Source organism: Acinonyx jubatus, chromosome A1 (genome assembly GCF_027475565.1).
Source record: "Acinonyx jubatus isolate Ajub_Pintada_27869175 chromosome A1, VMU_Ajub_asm_v1.0, whole genome shotgun sequence".
Taxonomy (NCBI): Eukaryota; Metazoa; Chordata; class Mammalia; order Carnivora; family Felidae; genus Acinonyx; species Acinonyx jubatus.
In genome coordinates, this window is record NC_069380.1 from 112,118,332 (window position 1) to 112,144,031 (window position 25,700).

The following is a 25,700-nucleotide window of genomic DNA, read 5'->3' on the forward strand; positions in this document are numbered from 1 at the left end:
AGCCTACAATGCTTCTGAGACACTCAGAGTATCTCCTTGCACTCTGAGTGATGCTCCTGATGCCATCTCAGGTCTCCCCTTCCCCAGATACCAAGATGTCATTGTCCTTGACTCCCTGGGAGCTCCTGGCCTCAGGCCAATATTGCCTGCCTTGAAGCAAATGGTCTTTAAAAGGAACGTGTTCTATGTTGATTAGAAAATGTGTTTAGGGGCGCCTTGGTGGCTCAGTTGGTTAAGGGTCTGACTTTGGCTCAGGTCCTGATTTCTCAGTTCATGGGTTCAAGCCCCGTGTCAGGCTCTGTGCTGACAGCTCGGAGCCTGGAGCGTGCTTCGGATTCTGTGTCTCCCTCTCTCTCTGCCCCTCCTCTGTTTTTGGGCTTGCTCTCGCTTGCACTCTCTCTCTCTCAAAAATAAACATAAAAAAAAGAAAAGAAAAGAAAAGAAAATGTGTTTAGCTGCAAGTAACAGAAAACTTGATTAAGAGTGGCATATGTTCATGGAACTTTACTCTGTGACATAAGAAGTTAGGAGATAGGCAGCAAGGATGTCAGTTCAGCCTGGACCCACATTCTTTCTGTGTTTCTGCTCAGTCATTTTCAGCGGGTGGACTTTATCCACAGGCTTTTCACCTTGTGGTCACAAAATGGTTGCTGAAGCATCACACAAACCTCTCCAGGAAAAAGGGACAGCTGTGCATGAAAGCAAAAACTTTCTCAGTGACCTCCAGAAGGCTTCACTGGGGTCTAATTTGGTAGGACTGACTCAAAGGGTCCTCAGGTGAGGAGAGACTGGGACATTGGGAACAATGCTGGACACACTCGCCCTCAAAGAAAACCAGAACTGAGAATGGGAAAGACAGCTAACAGTGCCTGCTACATGTTGGCAAGACGTTCTAGAACCCCAAAGTCTTTGGGAAAGGCAGTGTGTTACCAAACTGCACAAAGAGGAGATCAAGTTATTCCCGCCCACAGGGTGGTATGTGTGTGTGTGTGAATTAACCAAATGAAAGAGTGAAAACTGATATTCCTTGAGCACCTATGAGAACCAGCTGCTTTCATACTTATCTCCTCAAATGGACTTTGCTCTCATAATGACCCTTTGCTTTTGCAGATGAGGAAAGGGGGACTCGGAGAAACTAAGCAGCCCACCCAAAGCCACAGCTAGTAAGTCCTAAGGCTGGACTTCAATCTCATGACTGCCTGCGTCCAGAGCCCATGCTTTCTCTAGCACACGACAAGTATACAACTCGCGAGTTCTATCATTTGTACCTGATAGACAAATAATGGGGCAGAGTAAGTAGGAACGACTTGGCACCCAAACTTGTAGATACATAGTTTAGGACTCATGGGAGGTCTGATGGAAAGCAACCATCTATAAGAAAGGGAAGGCAGTAGGTATGCTAGTGACCATGACTGTGACCTCTCCCCTAACTACTGCTCATGGGCAAAGAGACAACACAGCAGGACTCCTGAGGGCAAAGTATTCAGCTGTGGTTATCACAAAAAGGGACTGGGGAAAATGACCCAGAGACTTTAGATGCCAACCCGAATCAGAAGTCTCAGAGTAAACCCAGAAGTAGGTCTGTCTCTACCTTAGGTAGGATCATCAGTAACTCATAACATACACCAGGTAGAAAGGCACCCAATTTAACCTGGATATTTGCTTATTTAAATACTGCTCCAATGAAATGTGTAACACATCTCTTACAAACTTATATTTATACTTAGTTGTGTTCATTCATTCAACAGACCCTAGGCTAGGGATATAATGACAGATAAGTGAGACAAAGTCCCCGCTTTCAAGGTCATAATCTAGTGCTTAGACAATGCCAGTCTATCAATGGTTACAAATGTAACAGTTCAATATTTTTAAGTTAGTTTCCTTGTCTCAACTACGTGAGATGAAGTCTAGCCCTTCTGACCACTGAGACTATAATAGCAGTGGGTCAAAAGTATGACAAAGTACTCAGAAAGCAATAAAAAGCCTTTGGAGTAGCGGACTTATAAACCCAAATCCATAAAAAGATAGGAAACATCCCAGCTCTAGACAACTGTCACCTTGGGACATAAGTGAGTTCCACATGAAGATACACGAACAACGTTATTATTGATATTAAGAGTTGTTATCCCACTTAGGGGAGAGACAGCACAGGACCTGGGCACAGAGTAGCCATTTAATAAATGGTGGATGGGTGACTGATGGATAGATGGACAGATGAAGGGACAGACAGATGGACACAAAGATAGATGACCAGATGCATGGATGAAGATACATTATCACTACCTCCAAACTCAATCACTGCCCTCAATTTTAGAAAACGAAACAAAACAGATTAGCTGTCAGAACAGCGCCTTAAGCTTTAAATTTTGATTTTAAATAGGGATTAGAGGACTGTGGAAGCAAGGTACGTGAAGTCACTGATCGGTGTTATTTTTGTTCACTACGTTTTCCTGAACTGGAGCTTCCTACTGGACACAGAGGTAATCAGTATTTACCCCAGCTACTTCACAACATAGAAATATGTAGCATTCTTGTACTGGCAGCTCTCGATCCAAACGAGAGCTTTTGCTAGCTCCAGATACCCCCCCTCTGCCCAGAAACGTTCTCTGTGTTCTCACGAGAGCCTGAGCAAAGTAGGAACAGAATGTTCTATTCCAAAAGATACTACACCTCGGTCATCCAGGCAAAAATATTTGCTTCCAGAGACACCTTGAGCCCTTTTCCTAAGCTAGGGAGGCAGGACACAGGGAGAGAGGAGACTTGCCTGAGGCTGCGTTGGAAGTTGCCTTCTGTTCCCAGTCCAGAGGGTCCAGCAACACACACAAGTTAAGTTCCAGCCCGAGGCCAAGCCCCAGAATGACTGACTCAAGGAAGGCCACAGACTGGCAGCTTGGAATCACTGAGCCTGCCTCTTTGGCTTGGGGACGAAATTCACTTATGATACCCAATTTTTTCAGGCACGTGAAAGTGCTTTAAAGACTCTAACAGTCTACACATGCCATCAATTCATTCCTTCCACAATGATGGAAGGTGTGGCCCAACCTATGCCTTGCAGTGGCCTATGCACTGTGCCCAGCCCACTGAGCAGTCTGTAGGGAAGGCTGGGGCCTACGTCCCCAGGGGAGAGGACAGACTGACAGGTGCACATCACAGATGGGAGCCTGCCAGGTGAGGCACCCCACAGCAGCCAGCCTTTAATATCTGGGGGAGGCTGGGAAGGGGAGGGAGGCTCAACGGAAGGGCAGATGCCAGCTCTTGGTGCTTGGGGACAGCCAGCAGTACCCCCACTGTAAAGGAACTTGGCCACAGACTGGGATCGGGCCAATGGAGTAGGGGGACCCGATATTGTCCTCCCCAAACTACAGTCCTGGAGCTCTGAACAATCCCTGTGGATTAGCCCGGTTTAAGACCGAGTCTCCTAAATCCTAAAATCTGGAGAGATGTATGGACAGGGATCCAGACCTCTTCAGCCTCAGTAATGCCTCTCAGGGGAATAGTTCCATAGAATTAATAGCCTCGTAAAATGACAGGCTTTTTTTTTTTTTTTAATGTGGCTTCAAGTAATTTCTTGTAAGGCATTTTTTGGAGTATTTCTTATCCCTGTGCATTGGTACATGATCAGCATTCCAATCAAATCTCCTGTCTGCACTAATTCTCTGGTGGAACTTCTAAATCTAGTTTCACAGCATCAGTATCCCCTGCCCAGTGATTTGAGAAGGTGGGGAGACTCCCATCCCTTGCTGGGGTGGGACCCACCCCACTTGTTGGCCTCGCTCCACCTGCTGCAAAGAACCTTTGAAGACACTCGAGCATAGACGATGCATAGGCAGGCCAAGAGGCCAAAACAGTCTTGAGGCTGGCATGGGAGGAAAGAGACCCTTGGAACTGCCTTTGTGGGATGCCCAGACACATAAGTAACAGGAGCGCTACACTGGTTCCTCGCACTGATCCTTCCACACAACAAAAGCTAGTCAGTATGAGGGACCGGCCCCCAACACAACCTGCCACTGCATCACTGGGACATCGGAAAGCAAGAATTCTCACATCCAAGGACCCCCCGGTCCTTCTCATCACCTCCGATCCACTCCAGTCCTGCACCTCCCAGAAGTTCACCTAAATGACTCTGAAGTTCCCTCTCCCTGGAGCACAGTGGAGGCCTTGAAATCATGAGACTTGCCCCGGAGGCCTTGAGATCATGAGAGCAGGCTGCTCTGCTCTTGCCACAAAGCTCCTTCTTGTCCAGCAGGAGGGCCCCTCGGGCCTACTGCTGTGGGGTTAGGAGAGGAGCACACGCTTTGACCCTCGTGACGCCACCAGGATTTCTATCTCTCGCCTCCCCCTGTCTCCTCAGACTGAAGAGATCTGGACAGTTGTTTCGTTTATTTTCCTGCACTCCCAGCCAATGTGAATATCTGGAACCACATACGCAACCCACTGCTTATTCTGCGCTGTATCCGGCATCGTTCAACATTATGCAGGTTAAATCATCAAAGGGACATTTCTGCTTCCGCTGTGTCTAACTGCCACGTTTACTTTTGCAACACAGAATCGCCATCATCACCATTAAGATAATAATGAGGAGGAGGACAAAACAGCTGTAGGTTTTGAACTCCACCTCTATAGTTAAAATTGAGTTCACTCCATTCTCCCCACACCTGTCAGGGTGCTGGCACACCTTCCCATGCTCCCCACGTGGCCACGGTTCCCACCACATCTCTCGGATCTAAGAAGGAAAGGGCCCACCCACATTTTCCTAAGAAGCTGGCCTTGTGGGATTGCAGCCACTTGCTTTCTTCAGATTATAATTTCAATTTTTTTTTATTGTAATGCCATCTTTTCTTTTCGATAGATAGCAGGGCGATGGGAAAACAGTCGACGTCGGGACAGACTGCAAATGAATTTTTATCTTTAAGGAGCTGGGTCGGAAACTCGCAGCTATCAGAAAAGCATAATACGGTGGTGAGCGATGAGCCCGTGCCAGCGTTTTGATAAACTTCAGACAGCTAAGTGTGCTCGCAGAAAGGAAGAGGAGAAAACAAGCAAGGACGTTAATTCTCTCACCTTGGAAAAGGCCCGTCCGAGAGTGCTGGGCTCTCCGGGAAGGAGTGCACGCTCTGAGCGCAGAAAGCAAGGCGAGGGGTAGTTTCAAAGGTGCGGCTGTACGTGTGCGTGTTTATTTTTCTTTTTCCAAAGGAAGACTCTGCCCTTTCAGTGCACGTTCGGTTTAGGTTAAGAACACAGTCTGATGGGAGTGTAAGAGAACAAGTTCTAAAAAAGCCTTCAAATCCCTGCTCTGTCATTTATTAGCCATGTGGCCTTGGGCAAGGTACTGAATGCCCCAGATCTCAAACGTTCTCACCAGCAACAGAGATGACATCAGTTGGCCGGAAGAATGAAACGTACATACACCACATGCTTAGCCCAGTACACACAGTCAGCACCTTATACAGATTATCTCTTGTCCTCATAAATCATGTTGTTGCTCTTTTAAACACTGTGAGCCATGGTACATCTATACAAAGGGCAACTCCTAAAAAGAATGAGGTAGAGACACTCAACAGTGGACAAATGACTATGGAGAATCCAGACAAAACGCCCTCGTGGAACTTCCATTCTAGCTGGGCAACGCACGACAATACACGAAGGAGGTCAATCTAATATGGTAGAAGGTGATAAAGGGCACAGAGAAAAACAAAGGATGAAAGGGGGTAAGAACTTCCAGGGGGTTCCTGAGAAAGTGACATCTGTGTAGAGGCGATGGACGGAGCGAGCTGTGCAGGTGTCTGGGAAGACGGGCCAGGCAGTGCGAAGCCCCGAGGCAGGGGCACCAGGGAGTCACCTGAGGGCCCTCACGGAGGCCTGCGTGCCTAGAGCCCAGCAGGCAGAGGGTGCAGCGGCAGAAGACGGGTACAGAGACACAGGAGGGGATGTAATCATACTGGGCCTTGCAAGTCACTGAAAGGATGCTAGCTCTACCTCTGAACAAAGATGGGAAGTCACTGGCGGGTCTTGAACAGGGGATTACACAATTTGACTTATATTGTACAGAATTGGTTTAACCCCTACGTTTGAAAGAGAGGGCAGGGGCCCGGAGATCAATTAGGGAGCAATCAAACTAAAAGACGAGGATGTCGCAGACCACTGGGGTAGTGGCAGTGGAGGAAAAAAGTGGCAGCTATATTCAGAAGGCTTAGAACGCAGAATCAACAGGATGATAGCATGGGAGCCAAAGAAGATCTTCTTTTTCAGCAAATCAAAATACGGAGGCACCCTTTATTCAGATGATAAACACTGCAGGAGGAAGGAGCAGATGTGGGGCAAAGATCAGGGGTTTGATTATGGACGTTAAGCTTGATAAGCCCGCGGGCATCAAATGGAAACGCTGAGCAGTCATGATATATTTAAATCTGGAGTACCAGGCAGCAGGGCAGGCAGGGCGGCTAGAAGGAAGCATGAAGGGGGACAGACAGACGCCCTCACACACACATCCGTGTGTACTTAGATGAAGACATATCTATGATACAAAAATAGGGGCAGGGTACAAAATATTACACAGAACATAATCCTGATTTGGGATGAGTAAGGCTTATAAAGTATGTTAGTATATGTGTACTGAAAATAATTAGAAGCGCAGGCAACAGAAAGCTAATGGAAGGGAAATCTGAGACACTTTTGCCGTATCATTTAGATTTTAAAGAAGAATATGCAGTAATTTATAACCTAAACAAGTAATGGCAAGAGAAGAGTACTGCTTGCGTGAATTTTCAAAGCCGTTAATTTGTAGCACAGACCTTCTCCGGATTCCAGTTACGACAGTGGCCACCCTCTGCCTCAGTTGACCCTTCTCTCTCTTCGTATCTTTGGCTCGATCTCTCTCCAATCAGTTGCTGCCTAGTAGGCTTGCAAATGACCAGGAGAACTTCTGTTTTTGCAGAGCTGAACTCGCAGAAAAGTAAGAACCTGAGTTTGGAGCCAAAGTCAGCAGTTACTCAATACTCCAAGAGCCCGGACTAGAAAGTTTTTCTTCTTTGCAGTTGCCAATTCAATTCTGAAGTTTTTCTTTTTTTTCTTTTAAGGTCACGGCATTTAGAATAACAAGGCCCTAAAAATTAAATGTTGCTTTACATGTTTAATTTCTGGCTACAGTGTAGCACTAAGAAGTGAATGAAGCTGAATGGGGATGGAGAGGTTAATACAAACTGCTTTTAAATTGCAAGTTTGCAAGCCCTGGGCCTTCACCCTGTCACACAATACGCATTAAAGAAAAATGTTCTTTCCTGGATACAAAGATAAAAAACCTCCATTTTGCTGGGAGCCTCTGCAGCAGCAGGATTCTTTTAGGATTTTTCCATTGAGACATTACAGCCAGGAAGAACTCTTTATCCTGTCTCTGTGGCACCACCTCCTGTTTGCGTTTTAATACTTTTCCCCGACTCTACTTGTGATAAGTAATGGAATTAGACAACCGTCTGTCAACCCGGGACTTTTTTCCCCGAGAATCTAGCCCTCAGGTTGAAATCACCATTTGAGAAAAGAAAATCACTGTGGACTATTTTTCTACTGTTTCAAATAGCTCAGCTGCAGGGAAGTTGTTATTTCCTCTTTAGCACACACACCCTGCTGGAAAGACCTGTAGCACCCTTTCCTTCCCGGCCTGAACCAATCGTGACCCTGCCCCCTGCCCCTTGCCCTGCCTCGCCCCTACCTCCCAGCACCTGTCAGGCCAGGAAGGGATGAGGGTCCCAGCCTTCTGCAAAATGTCCGGTTGCCTGCTGACCCATATATCCCTTCTCTGAAAGCTAACGTGTGCCAACAGAAGCAAAGAAGGAGCTGTGCTGAGAGACAGGGATGTTCTCTCTACTTCCTCCTCCGGGGAAAGAGGAGGAGAGAAGTGGGAGAGATCCTGTAAAGCGCCTTCAAGACATTGCTGGTTGTGGGAAGCACAGTGACATTCTCTGCTTGATGGCTGACACTTCGAGATGTGGGCAAGTGAGTTGAGACCCTGGCGAAATTAAATCGAATTCCCACCAAACTCAGCTACAGAGCCTCCACCCTGTTGCGAGTGCAGAGTCCCTAAGGGTGTACATGTGGCGGGACACAAAGGTACTAGCCTGGGAATCAAGAGGCTCAGGCCCTGAGACAGCCCTGTCCCTACCCAATGTCTGACCTCGGGCAACTTTCTTTCTCGCATTAGGCCTCCAGGCTCCTCTCTGGTAAATGGGACCAGCCCAAGGATCACTCACTGGTGGTCAAAGTCTTTCCCTACAGAGGCAAAGCAATGTGTTAAAGCGTAAAAACAGAGTGACTCTGGGAGAGATCTGAGGCCCCATCCCTTAGGCCTTCCCCGGGTCCTCATGGGAAACCCAAGGCACCATCAAGAACTCAAGGGTTCCCTCAACGGAGCATGGAAGAAGATAAGCGTGATCTTTTCCTGATGTTATACCCTACAACTGCAAAATTTTCACCTCACCAAGGACAGAGCCTCAAATCCCTCCTCCAGATGCAGCAAAGCTGACAAGCCCAGGTCAGGGCCATGTGTTTTGTTTCTGGGAGAAAAGGGAGCAGAGGCAGGGTGGGCACAGGCTCAGGCTGGGAACAGGAGAAAAGTTGGCTTCTAAATATATCTCAAAGACTTAATGGTAAGAGACCTCTACCATCCCCTTAGATTTTCAACCACTGTAAAGAAATCAAGAAACAAGTACCACACATTCCTTATACCGTTCACTGAGGGTTGAAGAAAAAGCAGCAGAAATAACCCCAGAACTAGAGTTAACGTCAGATATAAGAACTGACTTCCTAACTGGGTTGGGTGCTGGGTACTAGAAAATACCAAGAGAAATTCATATCTTTCCTGGAAGGCTCCTAGAAAAAGCACAGAAATCCACGCCTAACACAGTATTTCAGTTTCGTCTCCTTCTCTGTAATTTCTTTCTTTCTTTCTTTCTTTCTTTCTTTCTTTCTTTCTTTCTTTCTTTCTTTCTTTCTTTCTTTCTTTCTTTCTCTTTCTTTCCTTCCTCCTTCCTTCCTTCCTTCCTTCCTTCCTTCCTTCCTTCCTTCCTTCCTTCCTTCCTTCCTCCTCTTCCTCCTCCTCCTCCTGCTCCTCGACAATCATTTCTCTATATTCTATGGGCTGGACTGGCATAACAGAGAGGACAGATTTTAAAAAGCTATTTATTAAGTAACTTGTCCAAGGTCACAGGGCCACTGAGAGGTGTGAGAGGAAATATTCAGAGATATTCAAGGATGACTCCACCCTCTACAATGTCTTTAGGGACCACATCAAGGAGAGATGCCAGAAAAAAATCAAGAGAACAAATAACCACTTGGCTTTGCCTTCCTAGAAATGCTCTTAAAATTTAAAGCTGAGACAATACAGTTCTGATTTGCAAGAAGGGGGTATGTTGCAATGCAAAAGACAAAAGGCTGGGAGAAGCAGAGTGCTGTGAGATGTGCTGTAAGATTTGCCAGAAAAGGCGTCAGATTCCACCCTCACACACCTTCAACACTCACATCCAGTGTTGATCCAAGCTGGGGCTCCAAGAAGCAACATTTCAGGAAGGAGAAGAAGTGGTAGAGGCAGGTGAGCCCCGAGGAAAGGTTCTACTCCCCAGTGGTCTCCCCCGTCTCCAACCCAACTCTGGGTCCCAGGCAGGGAAGAGGCACTTATGAAACCACAGGCAGGCGACCAGCTCCCAGCAACAAAGAGGATCTGGGCTCTCCTACCAACTGGAAATCCAATTTGGGGCAAGCCTGGTGAAAAGATCCTCTGCATAAAATACAAATGGCTGCCAAGCAGATCCAAGGACAGAGGGCTTGAGACAGCAACCTCATCAATCTCTCTTGACACTAAAAGGTTATGGAAGTACATCCTCAAGTGTTCTGGGGCCCTGGAGGGGGCCAGAGAGGGGGTTGTGTGAGGACTAGTAAATCCAGAAGAGCAGGACATAGAAGAAAGAGCACTCCGTATGACCTAATGGTCATGGTCAGCACAGGTCATACTGGGATCGCAAATGTCTCTCTCTATTTGGATGCAAGGAGCATGCACTTCAGTTAGTTGGCTGGCCAACTAACTGGAGATGTTAACAACTCCATGCAGGTGGATGCCAGAGAAAGACAACACCAGGAGCCACTTCCCAGCAACGTAGCAGGGCTTAGGCCCTCACCCAACCCCTACTTCCTGCAACTGAGATACAACTGGGAATTAACAGAATTTATCTACAAGTGACTACATGACTGTTTTTGTTACCACACAGAAACAAGGTTCAAAAGGGAGATGACATCAAACATAAAATGTTATCAACAACAGCCCTAATCGCCACACTTTGGACACACCGCCATTTGTGAGCGTACGAAATGTTATGTCGGCAACAGGTCCAGAAACAAGACTGCTCCTGACACGGTGCAGAGCCCCAGTGCATCTCAGGAAGCCAGAGGCTGCCACTCTCACTGCCTGCAGCTTCTGCGGGGTCAGTGTCCTTCATTTTACCTCTGATCTCCCCTTTCCGCCCTCTCTGTCCCCTTCACCCCACCTGCTACAACCTCAGCTTCTGAGAGCCTCATGCAAAGAAATGTCAAATCAAAGGAAGAGTCGGTCTTTCCTTGCCTTTGTCCAGGTAAAATGTTATCAACTTAAATGTCTCATTACACAAAATGACCCTGGGGGCTTATTAATGCCTTCCCTGCCCATAATATGTCCTTATCCTCCAGGTGAATACCGATCAAATCTGTATTAAATAGTTAAGCACTATACCCTGATAGGGGATTATGCTCTCCTCCATGAGGATGTTGTTGGATATGGAATAAGTTAACTACAGCCATTCAGTCTTATCAGCAGGTAGTTTCTGCTCCCCCCTCAGGCTTACATAAAAACTCCACACTAAGTCACAGTCTAGAAAATGGGTCTTAAACCAAGGAGGACGGTCTCAAACCCTCACAGAAAGAACTGGACCAAGTTTGATCGATACTTCAAGTAACAGACTCATCACTGCCAGCTTCCCAGGTGATATTTCTTAGACAATTGCCAGGTGAGAGGAGAGCCAGTATTGAGTTCCAGGGCTCTTTCCAGGGCAGAGGCAGATGACTTCATAAAAGCAAACTGCTGACCCAAAAGCCAGAGGAACAAAAAATAATTACACAGGACTAAAAGAACTGATGAAGGAAATATAATTTGGATTATTTGTTTGGGGATAGTGTTGGTATTACTTTTTATTGTCGTCATTTCTGATAGGTGTCTGAAGCCCCTTCTCATTCTTCCTGATTTATCTTTTACTATTAACCTAGTAGTTCACGCTTTTTCCAACATTTTCACTTGAAACATTTTTAAATGGCTTTCTTATTCTCACTGACCTTTCAGGATTCGTGAACAATACTCTTTTCAGAGTCTCTTTACTATTAATGGCAATGCAGTTACTCGCAAAGGTGCAGTAAGACTTTGTTCTGATTTTTACCACTACATAATCAAACAAATGCACGGTACACGCAAGGCTGGACCTCGAGTGTCATACTTGAGAATGAATCTCAATTAATCAGGTGTGACAAGACCATCATTAAGAAATACGCACTGGGGTGCCTGGCTGGCTCAGTCAAGTGGAGCATACAACTCTGATCTCAGAAACAGGGGGTTCGAGCCCCATGCCGGGCATAGAGCTCACTCAAAAAAAAAAAAAAATAGGAAAGAAAACAAAGAGGTGTTGTACTTCATTTGGAGAACCACAAAGCCTCCCCAGAAAACCAGTCTGTTACCTCATCATGGCAAATCAGGAAGCCTGTGCGGATTTGGGAGACCCTGAGGAGAGATGAATTCACCCCCTTGTACAGATACCACAGGCAAAATGGTGGAGGTGACTTTCTCGGGTTGGTTTCCTCCCTTCAGAAGAGAAGTGTAAATACAAGCAGTAAACAACCCAACTGGAATAACAGAGACGATTATAACTTTTTAAGATTATTAAGAACTCCCTAGACAGAAGTGAATTTTCTGGATTTGGCAGCTGCTTTACACCACAGGGTTTTAGGTTCTCTGGCCACATTCCAAGGGGGTGTATGCATATGAATGAGCATTTCTTGTTGCAGTTATAAAAATGAGTCAGGCCCAAACACAGTACAATCAGCTTTTGGTAATCAAGAGGAATTTACGGACGTTATTGGTGACCACAGCGCTGGTTTTCAAACTCCCTCCACATTCCAAGCCAAACCTTCCAAAGAGCCTCTTTTTTTTTTTTAAAGTTTATTTATTTGAGAGAGAGAGAGACAGAGAGAGAGCGCACAAGTGAAGGGGAGGGGTGGGGAGAGAGAGAGAGAAGAGAGAGAGAAGAGAGAGAGGAGAGAGAGAGTAGAGAGGAGAGAGAGAGGAGGGGGGGAGAAAGAGGAGGGGGAGAAAGAGGGAGGGAGAGGAGGGGGAGAGAGAGAGAGAGAGAGAGAGAGAGAGAGAGAGAGAGAGAGAGAGAATCCCAACCAGGCTCTGCACTGTGAGTGCAGAGCCCGATGTGGGGCGTGAACTCAAAAACCATGAGATCATAACCCGAGCTAAAATCAAGAGTTGGAGGCTTAACCAGGCACCCCCCGCCCCCACCAAACAGCATCTTAACACAATATTCCTGTGGTTGCCACCATGAACAAATGCACATTCCAACATCTTCACCTATGTGCCCTGGAAAAGGCAATATGACCCACAAAGAGGGGAACATATAAACACACACACACCCTGATCATCCTCTCCCATTACCAACAGAAGATGGTTTAGAAGGGGCATCTGTGCATGCGTACTCACTCACTCACTCGCTCACTCACTCACATACAGAAACGTGCAACATTTTCCATGCAACAAGAGCCACGATGGAGAAAGCCCAGTTCCACAGAAGGCAAACACAAACCTCCATCTCGGGCCTCATCAAGGAAGGCTTGAAAACGGGCCACGGCCATTGGGATGGCCTGACTTTCTCCATCACTGAAACACCCAAGTAAACCCAACCTTTCCTTCCCCTCTCGGCCATGGAAGAGAATCAGCTGCCCCTGGAGAGCTATTCTCCCTTCATGTGCCCCTGGCTCTGTGCTGCATTCCCAGCAGATCATATTAATAAAGAAATGCCTTTTGGGGGGAAAAGACTCTCCACGGTTGTGATGTCTCTACGGTTTCTGGTTTGAAACTTGGCCCTGAGAAGTTCAAAGGACTTAGAGATTAAAGTTCAAGGAAGACCAAGATGCACCCCAGGGCGGACCCTGTTCGAAGAGGCCAAAAAACCTGCTCTTCCCACGCCAGAGCCAACTTGATCTCTCAAAGAGCCTAGTGCATACCCTGGTCTAAGAGAATGATTTTCAAAGACTCTCAAGCTCTTCGTTTTCTTTTTAACGGTAGCTGAAGGCAGTTCAGCTCCAAGTCCCCGCACAAGCTATAGTACTTGCCAAGTCTGTCCGCCGCGCCCTGCCCCGCGTGGGCTCGAACGGCTGTGTTAAATGCCAGGTTGCTGGCATGAGGGCACAGCTGGGCCATGTAAAACTTCCTTCCACGGAAGCTCCTGCAATTCCCACTCACCATTCTTTTCTGTCTTGTGTCTAGGTGGCTCAGGCTCCGGGAGACACGGACAGGGCCCATCACAGAGGATGGTGAGGCTCTTGCCAGTGGAACAAGCATGGAACTCCAACTTGCACTGCAAAAGAGAGACAGAACAGGCTTTAAGAATGCAGCCAGGGACACCTGAGTGGCTCAGTCGGTTAAAGTTCCTGACTCTTGATCTCGGCGCAGGTCGCGATCTCACGGTTCGTGGGATCGAGCCGCGAGTCGGGCTCTGCATTGACAGCACAGAGTCTGCTTAGGGTTCTTTCTCTCCCAATCCCAATCTCACTCTGCCCCTCCCCCGCTCTCCCTCTCAAAATAAATAAACATTAAAAAAAAAAAAAAAAACACACACAACCAAGCAGACCACTACTTGGCTTCCCTAGGAAACAGCCAGTACCTCTCCAACTGGTTAGGCTCACAGGGAACAAAGAGAACGGAGGAGGCCATCTCAGGTAAAGGTTCACAGCGTACAATGCTAAATAAGAAATGGCCTTTTATGTCTTCAAATGCGTAGGGTAATATCCAAAATCACCACAGAGCACTGGAGGGCTTACTTTACTCATGGTAAGTGCAAATTTAACTGCTAACATAATAAAAGTATTCATCCGAAATGACGTCTTGGCGTCCCAAGGGTCCACAAAGACTCTCCCCTTCAGCAGAACACCACCTCCCCAGGCTTTCTGACTCCTACCTAGGGTGCCTGTGCCCCAGTGCAGCACTCCTAGGCCCTCTCAGATGCTCACATGCTCTTCCTGGGTAGGAAGGCAGAGTAACCATCTAGTGAGCACATAGGCATGGTGTATGTGAGGCCCAGCCTCTTCCTGTCTGGGGCAAGCGCGGAGTGAATGCTTTCACTTCAACCATCCCAAACCTGAGTTTCACACACTCTTTCCCCCAGAGGATGCCTGTGGTTGCCTCTAGCCTGGGACTGAGTGGAGGTGCCCGCTTAATTCTCAGGTTCAGTGTTGAAGCCCAAAGGCCAAATCTCCTCTTGTCAACCCCTGGTCACCAACGGTGGCAGTATTTTGGCCACTTTCGGCCAGTTTCGCTCTTTCTGCCACTCTTATTCTCAAGTCTCAACTGATTCAGAGCACAAGCGAGAAAGGACGTTTGCAGGTGCAAGAGAGCACAACAATTTAATAGCATTTTTAGCAACCTGACATTAAGGAATAAGCAACCAACTCAGAGAGGTTAAATAACACATAAAGGTTCACAATAGCCATAAAGGGAGGATTCAAAGCTGTGTCTGACTACAGGGCTAGATATTTGCTGGTCCCACAGCAGTGTTTCTGCCATAGGAATGGGCTTCTGAGAGCAGACATGCTGTACTGTTACTCCATGTCGCTACTGGCCTCGGTCTCAGTTGTCTGACCATCATTCCTTTTCCACCCGTAAAATTCTCAGGATCAAGACCTGTGTGTAATCAGCCTTGTGCAAAGGCCTATGGGCCTAGAACTGTGTTTCCATCCAGGGGAGGCTCAAAGGAAGAGGAGACTGGCCAAGTTTACTGAGCACCCAACTTTGTGTACAGTTCTTACCAGGGGCCATGGGGAAGCTTTTAAAAGAATGAAAAGAGGGAAAACACAAATGCAAACTTGTGACCAGGCCACTGGCTTTTGCAAAGCAGCACATGTGAGTTCAGATGAACGCTGGCTCGTGGTGAGGGCGGAGCTACTCGGTCGCCATATGGATTGCAGACTTAGGGCCAGAGTGCTTCCAACCTGGCCCTGATCGCACTGAAGTCACTCGGTGTAACTCCAACTGTCACCCACACAGCGGCTACCCGTGTGGAGAGAGAGAAACAGACAAGCTGACAGGGAGATGACTTCCGCTCGATGCAACTGCCTTTTGTACAGATTTGTTAGGCATCCAGGACGTGCCCAGTGTGGTAGCAGCAGGGGTGGGGACGGTATGAAAGGGGGCCGGGGCCCAGACCTCCAACTTCAACAGACTTAACGAGAAGGCAAAAGAGAGCACGTCCTTCTAAAGCCATGTGGCCAGATATATATGTTTTCACTCATATGTGGACCTTGAGAAACTTAACAGAAGACCATGGGGGAGGGGAAGGGGGAAAAAAGTTACAAACGGAGAGTGAGGGAGGCAAACCATAAGAGACTCTTAAAAACTGAGAATAAACTGAGGGTTGATGGGGGGTGGGAGGGAGGGGAAAGTGGGTGATGGGCATGGAGGAGGGCACTTATTGGGATGAGCACTGGGTGTTGTATGGAAGCCAATCTGACAATAAATTATATTAAAATAAAATAAAATAAAATAAAATAAAATAAAATAAAATAAAATAAAATAAAGCCGTGTGGCCAGGATTGTGAAGGGAGGCAGGAGTCATGTGTACGTAGAGATACAGCACAAGAAAAAGACCCACAGGAGTGGGATGTGCCTGCTGACCGCTTGATGGACAGAAGATAAGCCAAGAGGAAGGCAGGAAGGGGGCAGGTGGGTCACCTGTGTCAGAAAGCTCTTCCAAATAGTGCAGCCTGTGAACACGTGCCCGGGGCTAGAGAGAAGACTACTGTGGCCAGTCCGGCCTCCTTCCACTGCCCCAGTGCTCTGGAACAATCCTGTTTAAGACGAGCTGTTCTCCAACTATTTTCTCAACAGAACTCCTAAAGCTCATTTAGGGCAAACGATACATGTGTACGTGAAAATGCATTTTATAAAGGCAAAACTTAATACATTTATTATAAAGCCTTATCCCCCTGTTACTATGATCACCTGTTTGTATCTGTGACAGGTGTCATACTCTTCCCAAACATTCTCCGGTCACCCTGAAAGACGAATCTGTGCTTCGTGGGAAATGGGCTTCCCCTCCCTGGTGACATCAGTCCTGGCCGCGTAACTTGTTCTGCCAGTGAACCGTGAGGAGGCGTGACAGGCCAGGTTTGAGCAGAGGTTTCAAGGACCACTTCTTGGTTTCATCACCCCTGTTACTCTTCCCTCTACCATGAAAAGGACATGGGACAGATAAGGGCTGCTCCTCTGGCCTGAGACACAGAGGGCATGGGACCAGAGCTGCAGCTAACCCACGGCTAACATGCAACATGAGCCAGGAATTAATGTTTGCTCTCGTAAGCCACTGATGCTTAGAGATCCTTTGTTACTACACATAATTTACTAAAAGGTAACAGCGTTGACTTCCTACTAGGCCATGAGGTACTTATCAGCTGGAAAAGGTCTAAGTCACTGTGTTAGCCCTGGCATGTAGTAGGTGTTCAGTAAATAGCTGCTAAATGGCAAAGACAGAAGGTGGTGTTGCCCACTGTGCTGCTCTAAACCTGTTCTGGGGCCACCAGGAGTGACCAATCCGCTTACACAAGGAAGGCGAGTGCTGCAGCTCCATATTCGGGATCTCCACGGTGAAGCATTCTTGACCCGCACCTGTCGCCTGAGTCCTCTCTGTGAGTTCCACATCCAGCCCCCGGCCTTGCCGCCTCCCCACTCACCCCCATCTATTGCTGGAGTCGGAAGCTTGTCATCTGCTTCCCAGCTGCCCCGAACACTAGTTCCCCTGGGTGGCCTAGTCTCGCCTGAGAGCCCCTGTGGACTGTAATTCTAGTAACTCCGCTTCCTTGGCTGGCCGCAGGACCCCCTCTCGTGTACAGCCGCTGTCACAATCTGTGGAGGCAGCCTGGCCTCATCCCTGACCCCAGGGAGGTGCCACCAGAGAAAACAAGATTTATCTGCACCAGTGAAAAATCCATGTTTCAAGGGCACAGATCTGCTTTTTTTTATCTCCCAGGACAGTATGTGGCATTTAAATGAAGCTCAAAGGACTAGAATTCCATTTTTTATAAAGATCAAAACACGCTATTTAGAGATACCTATAAATGAGTAACTACATATGGGGGGTAGGGTGGCGAATGCCAAGACAGGGGTTACCTCTGGAGCAGGGCAGGAGAATGGCATCAGACGGGAACCCACAGAAATGCTGCAGAAATGGAGAATGGTTTATTTCACAAGCTTAGTGGTAGATTCTGAGGCTTTTCTTTTGTTTCTGGGCTTGGCAACTGAGATAAATAAGACACGTACATTCATGTGTATCAAATATCTTAGGTAAAATATGAAACAAAGTTTCCATGCTTCTATCAAAGTGACAACCAAGCTCTACCCGTGCCTCCCACCTCCCAGGGAAAGTTGCTAAGTGGATTAAGTGAGAGTATACCTGAGTACCTGCCGGTGAGGGGACAGGGTACCCAGCTCTGAACCAGAGTCCTGGACTGTCGCTGGGCAGAACATGCTCAAGGCACCTCACACACGTTTCCTTCTCAGAGCGCTTCATGAAAGTGAACCCAGGAGGTGACCCGCCCAGTCTCTCGCCCACCCTCTGTCTCCCCCAGGTTCACAGATGCCAAAAGGTAGTCACTGCACCGGCTTTACTCACAAGGGCCAGAAATGTCCCCAAGTATAGAGCTTCCTGCTAGATGGGGCTGTACAACCTGACTGAGACCTTCACGCCAAGCAGAGGCCTCCAACTCCTTCTCCCAATCTGCAGGAAACACACGCCCGGCAAAGCCCTAGCCATTCACCTGGATACACAAGCGGAGAGAATGCACAGACCTGGCTGGGCTTTGCACACGGGTGCCCTGGGCTGTGCACACACAGATCCTGGAAACACAAGGCAGGTGTGCTAGCCCTTGAGGACAGGGCTGCCAAGAGAACGGGGCCAAGAGAAAAAGAGCCAGCCCATGTTACTTTGCCAATGCAGTGATCCTGTGAATATGCTCCTGACCCAAGAAACACTAGGCTCCCTCCCATTGGGACATAAGCAGCCTTTCTTGGGCAAGAGGAAGCAATGGTCACAGCGTGAGAGTGAAAATCTCCCAGAGAGACATGAGGAGGGAGAAGGAAGTGTCTCCTAACACCACAGAGACATCAGTGGCTCCCTTCCCAAATGACAAGCTTTCAGGATCGTCACACCTTCTCTCTCTTACGGAGTGTCCAAAGCTGGAGTTACAAACTGACAACATGATACATGGTGATTTCTTTGCAGTAAAGACTCTGCAGTAAGCATTTATCCCCTCGCGCCACGTCTGCCCTGCAAGTGCTGGGGCTACAGGCAGTCAGCCGGGCTTTGCTACCCGTGTCAGAACAGGGTCTGCAAAGCGCCAACTTAAAGAGGACAGACTGGGAGCCTACTTCTTAGAATCTGTGGCTTGGAGGTGGATGAGCAAAATAATAATAATAACAACAACAACAACGACAAACACAATAAAACAACAATAAAAACTACAAGTTGACGTTCTTGGGAACTGATCAAGGGGTAGCCGTAAAAAAAAATTTTTTTAAGAAAATACCGTGGGGAGAAAAGAGGAGGAAAGAAGTATCAATGAATATTTTGGATTTAGAGGGGAGAGCCCGTCAGTTACTCAAGGCTCCCAAAGAGCCAAGGGTGATGGCATGCTCTGGAGCTCCTCGACCAAAGCAGAGGAAAGACACAGTGAATAAATGTAAAGATTCCTCAGATGGGCACCGCTGCCTGTGGGGGAGAGCCCTTCCAGCCCTGGCCCATGTGCAAAGTGGGTCTAAGCGGAGAGGAATCACCAACGCCCTGGCCCCCCGCTTGCCCTCTAGAAAAGTTTGCACCTTGTGTTATGCCTTATATCCCTCATTAAAAGGTATCTGGGAGTCTTAACCCTCAGTATTCTGCAGGGTCCTTATGGAGATAATCAACTTACAACGAGCTCATAGTGTGGGTCCTAATCCAATACGATTGGCATGCTTTTAAGAAGCGGAAATTTGGACACGGGGGCACACACAAACAGAGGGCAGAGGGAGGTGTGCTAAGAGAGCCATCTACAAGGAGTGCCAGAGGCTACTAGAAGCCAAGGAATGGCAGGAGATGGACTGCGGCACACAGCCTCAGAAGGAAGGAAACTTGCCCACACTTTGGCTTCCAATTCCTACCTGCAGGGCTGTGAGATGGTAAATTTCTATTGTTTGAGACACCCAGTTTGGGATACTCCTAGAGCAGCCCTAGCAATGTTTAAAAAGGGATAGCCTCTAAGGAATGGGAATGCTTTTGTGCCAAGAGGACTCAGTTCTCCTGAAAAGAAAGAAAAGAAAAGAAAAGGGAAAAAGAAAAGAAAAGAAAAGAAAAGAAAAGAAAAGAAAAGAAAAGAAAAGAAAAGAAAAGAAAAGAAAAAACACAGAACAGCAGCCTCAGGATGTTAGGCAAGTGGACGTACAGAACTTGGCCAAATTATATCACCTGTGACTCATGCGCAAAAAAGAGCAAGTATGAAAAATTCAAGACTTTATATTGATTTTATGATAATGTAGTTAAATAAATAATTAGCTCTAACTCTTTAAAAGGAGGAGGAGCCTAGAAAATGGGAAATTAACAACTTCTAAACATTGTACGGGAACCCACATTCATACAAACACAAATATAATTATAACTTCCAGAAGCTTCTATACCCCTTGACCTGCTGGGAGAAAAATGCCTTCCCCAGTCATCACAGAAACAGAGAAGATGGAGGGAGCCCAAGACTTCACAAATGGGCAGAAATATTCAAAATTTTGACCTACTTAAAAATAAACGTGCTAGCAGATTTCCCAACCAATCTTTCCTTCCGTTTTGCATAACACACCAACACGTCGGAATGAGTGAACGTTACTGCAAATGGCCAGTAAATCTTTCTCTGCTAGGATTTGTAAAGCAAAACTAATAACCTCTCTCTGGTTCACTGCTCGCACAGGTCTCCACTGGGTACATTTCTCCACCACACCACACTCTTTGCTTTGCCTTGCATGTTTTGGGTATTATTTTTAACATTTTATTTAAATTGCTTTCTCCAGTCTATTTCATCAACCAATCATCTATTTTTAAACCAGACTGTTGACAGTTCACAGTTGACAATTTTGTTCACAGTTGATGAATTCTGATTTGTTTTTATTCCCCAAAAATCGTGTCAAAGGAGGAGGAGGGAGATAATCTTATGGCTCTGTTGGCTTTGATAACTGGGCAGGAATTGAGTGGCTGCTGACTACACATTGTCCCTTGGCAGACGGAAGAACAGCTGTCCGTCTCTGCCCAGGGCTTCCAGATGTCCCTGTGGTCATCTGGAAGGAGTGGTGATGAGAAACAAAAGAAGGGTCTTTGGTCTCATTCAGAGATTTGCCAAACATACATTCATGTACGTGTTTCTTCTTGCATCCAACAAATATTTATCGAGCACCTACTATGGCCCAGGCCCTGTACTGACAAGACAAAAAAGCTGTTCCCATCAGCATGGCAGGTGCTGATAAGGATGGCAAAGAAACAAAGGGGAGTAAGAGACAGTGAATAATGGGGAGGGAATAGTACATTATATGGAGTGATGAGGAAACTGGCAAGATGATATCCGGGCAGAGCAAAGAATAAAGTGACCCATACAGCCCTCCAGGGGAAGGGAGGGGGACTCCAGGCAAAGGCCCTGAAGTGGAAGATGCTGAGTGCGCATGAGAGTCATCAGGGAAGCCAGTGTGGCTGAAGAGGAACGTGCAGGGAGGAAGAAGATGGATGGATGGATGGATGGATGGATGGATGGATGGAGACCTATGTGTGACTCAGGGCTCAGTCTTGGGCTCTCTCCCTCCCCAGCCCACCCCCAAAGACACACACATTTCTCTGAGGTAAGAGTTCCAAAGAAGGCAGAACCCTACACCTCAAAAGCAAGTTGCTAAAAATGTGAAAAAGGAAAAGCTCATCTTTACGGAGGAATGCCAGCTAAATAAATTGAGAAGGAATGCTAGAATTAGAAAATCATTTGGCAACTCCCTGTGTAATAACTGAGTCAGGAAAGGATCATTTGATGTTTATTACAAATGGTGGGTAAAAGTAACTAGGGAACAGGACAGTCACATAGTCTCAAAGTGCCCGCCACAGAACAAACACCTCGTTATTAACCAAGGAAAATGTACATTTTCGATAAAAGGACATGGCAGGCACCCCTTAATGCAGGGACCGAGGGGACAATTCAGCAGCAGAGAGACTGGCTGGCATCAGCTACTTATGCACCTTCTGTGCGAAAGGAACGACTACACAATTGTGCCTATGAGGGACTGGTGCCAAACACATTTAATCTCAATCTATTCGTTAGAAAACATGTCCAAAATTGAAGATGCTTTAGGGGCAGGTGGGTGGCTCAGTTGGTTAACCGTCTGACTTTGGCTCAGGTCATGATCTCGCGGTCCGTGAGTTCGAGCCCCACGTCAGGCTCTGTGCTGACAGCTCAGAGCCTGGAGCTTGCTTTGGATTCTGGGTCTCCCTCTCTCTCTGTCCCTCTCCTGCTCATGCACTGCCTCATTCTGTCTCTCAAAAATAAATAAACGTTAAAAAATTTTTTAAAAAGCCATAAACAACAACAAAAAACCCTGAGGCAAGTGGGTCACTCTTCCAGATTAGAGGAAATTAAATGGATGGAACAAACGCAATGCGTGAGGCTTGAATGGATCTTGAAAAAATCACAATTATGCAAAGCTATAAAAGACATTCTGTGGGTGGACAGGGGGGCACTTGGGTAGCACAGTCAGTTAAGCACCCAACTTCAGCTCAGGTCATGATCTCACGGTTTGAGTTCGAGCCCTGCATCGGGCTCTGTGCTGACAGCTCAGATCCTGGAACCTGCTTCGGATGTGTGTGTGTGTCTCTCTCTCTGCCCCTCCCACACTCATGTTCTGTCTCTCTTTCTCAAAAATAAACAAACATTTAAAAAAATTTTTAAAAAAGACATTCTGGGGAAAACTTCTGTGGTTTTAACGAGGATTACATATTACGTGACATTACTGGATTATTGTTCTCGTAGGTGTAGTAATACCTACTAAAGTGGTCATATAGGAGATTGCCTGTCTCCTTAGAGGTGAGGTTTCTTAGCATCTGTAATTTGTTTTTAAATGGTTCGGGGGAAATGCGTGTATGTTACAGAGAGAGCACAAATTTTGTAAAGTGTTAGCAACTGCCCAATCTCGGTGATAGGTATACAGGTGTTCATTGCATTGTTTTTTTTTTTTTTTAATTCTTCCATACATTTAATAATCACTAAACCAGTATCTGCACATCCTCACCAACACTTGTTATTTCTTGTCTTGTTGACTCTAGCCATTCTGACCAGTGTGAGGTGATAGCTCATTATGGTTTTGATTTGTATTTCCTTGATTATGAGTGACGTTGAGCACCTTTTCGTGTGTCTGTTGGCCATATGGACATCTTCTTTGAACAAACGTCTATTCAGGTCCTCTGCCCATTTTGTAACTGGATTGTTTTCTGGTGTTGATTTGTACAAGTTCTTTATATATTTGGATACTCACCCCTAATTGGATATATCATTTGCAAATATCTTCTCCCAAAAGCAGATTGCCATGTTGTTTCCCTAATGGTTTCCCTTGCTGTGCAAAAGCTTTGTATTTTAGTGTAGTCCAAATAGTTTCATTTTTCTTTCATTTTCCTTGCCTAAGGAGACATATCTAGATGTTGGTGGGGATGCAAAATTCGTACAGCCACTGCGGAAAACAGTGTGGAGTTTCCTTAAAAAATTATAGAGTTACCATGGGATGCAGTAAATCCACCTCTGGGTATTTACCCAAGAGAAAACACTAATTTGAAAAGATACATGCATTCCTATGTTTATGTATAATAGCCAGGATATGGAAGCAATCCAAGTGTCCATCAACAGATGGATAAAGAAGATATTATATACGTATAAATATATGAATACTTACACACACATGCACACAAACACAATGGAATAGTACTCAGCCATAAAAAGAATGCGATCTCGCCATTTGCAGCCACGTAGATGGACCTAGAGGGTCTAATACTAAATGAAATAAGTCAGGCAGAGAAAGACAAATACCATGTAACTTCACTCATATGTGGAATTTAAGAAACAAAATGAACAACAATGAAAAAAAAGAGGAAAAAAAGATATTCTTAAATACAGAGAACAAACTGGTGGTTACCAGGGGAAAGTCGTGGGGGGATGGGTAAGGTAGGTGAAGGGGATTAAGAGTACACGTGTTGTGGGGCACCTGGGCGGCTCGGTCTGTTAAGCCTCGGACTCTTGATTTCGGCTCAGATCATGATCTCACCATTCACGAGATCGAGCCCTGTGTCGGGCTCTGTGCTGACAGAGCAGAGCCTGCTTGGGATTCTCTCTCCCTCTCTCTGCCCCTCCCCTGGTCGTGCTCTCTTTCTCTTAAAATAAATAAATACATGAAAAAAGAAGAGTACACTTGTCATGATGAGCACTGAGTAATACACAGTTACTGAACCATATTGTGCACCTGAAACTAATATAACACTGTATGCTAATTCTACTTCAATTAAAAAAAAAAACAAGAAAAAATATTAAACCAACAGCAGGAGAAAAGTAAATGAAAATAAATTAAAAAAAAAAAAAGCAACTTGCTTTGCCCGGTGGTGCTAGGAAAATTCTTGCGGAAACCAGTCCTATTTGCTGCCCTGAACTGTTGCCCATACGGCGGGCAGGCAGTGTCTATTGCAACGACTTGTCCTCCTGCGCTTCCCCACCAGGGGGCAAGCTCTTTGAGGGCTGTGAGGATCCTGTCTACTACCACTGTCTGTAGGACCTGGCCTGGAGTTGGAAACAGCAGGCCTTCACCAATGATGAAGGTTATTTCTGGAGCACCAATTCTCTTCAGCGACGCAAGCCAGCAACACTGGAACATGAAGGCTACACACAGGTGCACCGGAAGGCAGCATTTCAGATCCGGCAAAGACCCTCGTTCATGCGCACAGGGGAGGCGGAGGCTGGGGGAAGACGCATCTTGCCTTGTGGCCATTCTCTTGAGCAACCTCCTTACTTGCTCTGGCTCTTCTTTGTCTTGTCACCAATTTAGCAAACCCTTTTTCAGCAGAGGAGGAGGCAGATTTCAGTCTAGTTCGAGTACAAACTGTCCCAGGTCTGTGTTAAGAGGCAGAGCTGAGTACACTTCCTCTCATTTGTGTAACGAGACCAGCGGAACGTCCTGCACATGTGAAATGCCAGAGGAAAGGGCAAGGCTCCACGTGACGGAGCCTAAGGAAAAGATGCCAGGCCCCCGGGGCAGGGGTGCAAGGGAGGAGAGCCACCCCACACCTATCCTGCCCTGCACATTCACCAGGCTCATCGCTGGGGCCGGCTGCTGTCCCGGGTCCACGCTTTATGCATCCCAACATCACACACACCGGGGGCTTCCCTGCCTCACCTCTGCTGCTTCTCACTTCTGGGACTCTGCCCTGCTGTCCGCTCAGCCTGAAATCCTGTGAGCGCCAGCTAATGCTGGCAAACTTCACATTTGTGTGGGATTTCCCCCACTATCTAGGATCTGGGGGATACAGCACAGATGTGGAGGGACTTGAAGTTCCCAAGCCCTGCTTCCTATCAGCCTTCTGGGGAGACCACAGACCCCACAGAGAAACCACTGCCAGGCATGCCCCAGGAGAGGGGGGTCCAGGTGCAGCCTGGCCAAGCATGGCCCGGAAGCAGCGCAGAGCCTCACATCCAAAGAAGCCCTGGACACAGGGGCAGTTAAGGGTCCCTCCTGGTGTCCCCTCATCTTCAGGCCTTTGCTTAGGTGGACCTTCTCATGGAAGGCTTCCTTCTCTTAGCACCCTTACACAATCATACCCAGCATGCCTGACCTTCTCACGCTGTTTTCTTTTTCCATATTATTATATATATATTATATAATATTATATATATAATATAACATATAACATATATAATATATATATAATATATATGTTATATATATATAACACATATAACACATATATATAACACATATATATAACACATAACATATATTATATTATATATATTATATATATGTTATATAATATATATATTATATATTTCCATATTATATATATATATATAAACATGTCATTTTCTAACACACTGTATGGATTTCTTGCTTGTTCTATTGCTGCTTTGTCTATCTCTTCCTTGCTAGAATTTAAGTTCCATGAGGACAGGGGTCTGTGTTCTGTTCACTGCTATATTGGAAGTGCCAAGCACAGTACCTGGCATGTGCTGGGCGGTAGGTACTCAATGAAACTGCATGGGGTGAAGGAATGACTGAGTGAAAACAATAGTCTGTGTGACTGGCAGACAGTGCCTCCAACCCACCCCCAGTGTCTGAGTATGAA

At 46.6% G+C, this 25,700-nt stretch overlaps 1 protein-coding gene across 1 annotated transcript in view; it reads right to left on the bottom strand.

Annotated features, from left to right (window-relative positions):
• SPOCK1 (SPARC (osteonectin), cwcv and kazal like domains proteoglycan 1) overlaps positions 1-25,700 on the bottom strand; it is a 515,798-nt gene that overhangs the window by 73,569 nt on the left and 416,529 nt on the right. Inside the window, exon 6 of the mRNA XM_027076628.2 lies at positions 13,529-13,643. Within this exon, the coding sequence (XP_026932429.1) occupies positions 13,529-13,643 (115 nt within the window). The remainder of the gene's footprint in view (positions 1-13,528; positions 13,644-25,700) is intronic.